General features: G+C 66.6%; 1 protein-coding gene across 1 annotated transcript in view; it reads left to right on the top strand.

Moving 5' to 3' along the window:
• The window catches only part of EP400 (E1A binding protein p400), a 95,534-nt gene that overhangs the window by 13,664 nt on the left and 78,469 nt on the right, over positions 1 to 3,401 (top strand). The window contains 4 exon segments of the mRNA XM_027771374.1: position 1; positions 4 to 255; positions 2,026 to 2,304; positions 3,266 to 3,397. The exon segment at position 1 is cut by the window's left edge and continues 121 nt beyond it. Of these exon segments, the coding sequence (XP_027627175.1) occupies position 1; positions 4 to 255; positions 2,026 to 2,304; positions 3,266 to 3,397 (664 nt within the window).

Raw genomic sequence — 3,401 nt, 5'->3', positions numbered from 1 at the left:
CCCCCCCCCCGCGGGGGGCCCCCCCCCCCGCCGGCCCCCCCCGCCACTGCCCTCCCGTCCACACTGCAGTTTGCACAGCAGCCGCAGGTGGAGACTCAGACCCAGCTTCCGATCCCAGTGAAGACTCTGCAGCCCAATGTCCCTGGCCCCGTGGCCCCACCCGGCCCGCTGCCCGCTCCACCCCCACAGCCCACGCAGCCGGCTCTCCACGTCTCCCTGCAGGCACAGGCCTCTCAGCTCGCGTCCCAGCCCCAGGTGACCGCGGGGTGCCGGGGTCCGGTGGGAGGGGAGGTTACCTGCCCCCGAGCGGCAGGGCGGTGTGCCACTGTGACCTGTGTTCCTCTTAGCAGAGCGCTCTCCCCGGGGGAGGGCTCGTCGTCTCCGTGCGAGACATCGCCACTGTGACGGCGGCTGGACTGTCCCAGCCTCTTGGTGCAGGTGGCCCCGGCTCCCTGAGCACCGCGGTGCCGTGCCGGTGCAGCCACTGCACACCCCCTCTCAACCGGTGGTCCCGTGGGCAGTGGGGGCGACCTGCTGGCCAGCGTGAGGGCAGACATTGCTTGGGCAGTGGGGGTGACCTGCTGGCCAGCGTGAGGGCAGACATTGCAGGACTGGCCCAGCACAGACAGGGTGGCGTGTGACCACTAGGGACTCTGCCCGGTGCAAAACCACACGCCCACCTTCCTAGCACCGAGGCCGGCTTTCTCTCCTCTGGGCGCCGTGTACCTCACGGCCTGGGTGAGGCCTGACACACCAACCATTTCAGTACCTGACAGCCCTGCGGCCTGCTTGGTGCTGGATGGGCCTGGGCCCCACGTGGCTGGCTCTGGTCTGAGTCCTGGCCCCAGTGCAGTCGAAACATGCTGGGTGTGCGTGTGTGCGTGCTCAGGACAGGGTGGAGGAGAGATTCCGTGTGCTCTGGCCCCCGGGGGGCTCCCACCCCGTCCTGGCACGCTCCCCGGGACGCCCCGGAGCGTCCACACAGCTGGCCGCACCCCCGAGGACAGCAGAGCAGCACACCTGGCCTGCCGTGAAGGGAGTGCTGTGGGGCCGCAGGGCTGGGGCGGACTTCCAGGCGGTGCCCGCCCTTGGTCACTGACCTCTGCTGGAGCAGCTCCCCCTTTTCTCTCGTGCACTTGGGGACACCCTGGGGCTTACGTCCAAGCCCTTCGTGGTCATGGGAGATGGACGGCATGTCTCGGGATGTGAGACATGCACTGCTGCCCTGCGTCTTGCCCGTGGGCCAGGCTAGGCTGGAGTTCCGGGTGGTCGCCTGCCCCTGTGGCTGGCAGCTCAGCTGGGACCCACTTCTGAGGCGACCTTGCCAGAGTCCGCGCCATCCGTCCCACTGGGCTGGGCGATGCTCGACCCCTCCAGCCCCGCTGTGTCCTAGGCTCAGGCTCAGCCGCTGGAGGAGATGGGAGCACGGCGGCCGTGAGCGGGTGGCCACCGTTTTGCCCAGCCACACGAGGTTTCTAAGACTGCGTGCCGCCCGGATTTCTGACCAGGGCTGGGGAGACGGCGATGTGGACAGAGGCGTAGGCGTTGACAGGCGTGCCAGAGCACTGCCCGCCGTGCTGCGCCCGTTGCTTTCTCCCCTCCACCCTCGCTCTCCAGGGCTCCCTCCAGGCAGGCCCGGGTGCACGTGGCCTAGTCCTCAGGCAGGCAGGGACTGCACAGCTGTGGGTGGCACGGCACTGCCCCCTGCTCTGGGGGAGCCCCGGGACCTGACTTCACTCTTTGGGGAAAGGTGCAGGTGAGCGCTGAGCGTCCTTCAGTTAGGGGAAAGCGAATGGTGATGAAATGAAGAAAAAGCTGTTTAGAAAGTATAAGGGAAAACCTGGAAGCAGTCAGGACAGCGTGCGCGGGGGGTGGGGGGCAGGGCTGCCGTATGTGCTCATAGCTCATTGGGGGCAGCGGTGCATGCCAGAGGCCAGTCCAGCCCCTCGCTCTGGGTGTGGAGCACCCTCGAGTCCCGTTATGGTGGCCCACTGCTCCTCTTGACCCTGCTGTCTCCGCCTGCAGGTGGTAGCCTCGGCCCGGCCGCCTGCAGACGCCACCCAACCTGGCCAGCGGATTCTGCCCACCACTGCCCCCACCTCAGCCCTTGCACCCGTTAGCAGCTCAGGGCCAGGACCTTCGCCTGTACACAGACCCTCTGCAGCAACCAGCAAGGCCCTGTCCCCAGTCACCTCACGGTCTCCAGGGGCAGCATCGGCCGCCCCGAAACCACAGAGTCCTGCTCAGAATGCGGCTTCGTCGCAGGACAGTTCTCAGGACAAGCTGACAGAGCAGATTACACTGGTGAGTGCTCGGGAAATGCGGCGGGCCTTCTGGTCGGGGACGCTCACCGGGTTGGAACTTGGAAGGAGGTGACAGTTCCAACCCCGGCTGTAGGAGGAGAGCTGCACCCGCTTGGCTCGGGCGGGCCGAGGCCCTCCCCAGTGGAGGAGGCTCCTGGGAGAATGCCTCTCCTGTCGAGTCTGCGCACTCGGCCGGTGTGGACCAGGGTGGGCGTTAGCAGAGTGCCGTCGGGCTGGCAGCTCAGCCTCAGGGAGTGACCAAGGAGAGTCCCATGTGCCCCTGTGCCCAGCACTCAGCACTTGACTGCTGCGGTGTGACCCAGCATGACCTTGGTCGGCACCGTTAGCAGAAGCGCCATCCCTGGCGTCTAGTTTCAACACCCGGCCGGCACGAGGCCGCCGGTGGTTCATCCGTGACCCCTCCAGGCTGTTCTGAAGCAATCCCAGGCCTCATGTTGCTCCGGTGTGGACTGGTCCGCACCTCGGGCTAAGCGTTTTTAGTGCTTTTTGTCTGTTTTAGTTTCCTGTTGGGTGTGTTCACTCACCAGAGAGAAAGGCACAGAGGGAAAGTGAGGGAGCACCGGGTGGCCACACCGCCGTCGTCTCCGTCCTCATGTCGGCACGCCCGGCGTGTTTTCAGTCTCTTGGGTCCCGGACTCTGTAAGCTCAGTTGGCCACTTGGGCTCTGGCACTTTAACCTCACACCTCTGGCCGGCCCGGGACCTGAGTTTTACTCCGGGTTTTGGAGACAGGGCAAGGGCTGGCGCTCTGGCTGCCAAGAGACAGCCATTGCTCTCCTCGGAGGCCCCCGGCCACTCTGACCTGTCAGTCTCGCGTCTCGCTGTTCCGAACAGTGACCTCCACGAGGTCCCCCAGCAGTGCCCGAGGGGCCATGGTGGGTCTGGGTGAGGGGGGCGCACCTGACGGTTCCATGCCAGCCCCCGCCCCCTCCCGCCCTGCAGGAGAGCCAGACCCAGCAGCGCATAGCAGACCTGCGGAAGGAGGGCCTGTGGTCCCTGCGGCGGCTGCCAAGGCTGCAGGAGGCCCCGCGGCCCAAGGCCCACTGGGACTACCTGCTGGAGGAGATGCAGTGGATGG

Source organism: Tupaia chinensis, unplaced genomic scaffold (assembly GCF_000334495.1).
Source record: "Tupaia chinensis unplaced genomic scaffold, TupChi_1.0 Scaffold000211_1, whole genome shotgun sequence".
In the NCBI taxonomy this organism is placed as follows: domain Eukaryota; kingdom Metazoa; phylum Chordata; class Mammalia; order Scandentia; family Tupaiidae; genus Tupaia; species Tupaia belangeri.
The sequence above is the reverse complement of the archived record's forward strand: the minus strand, read 5'-3'. Positions and strand labels throughout refer to the sequence as shown.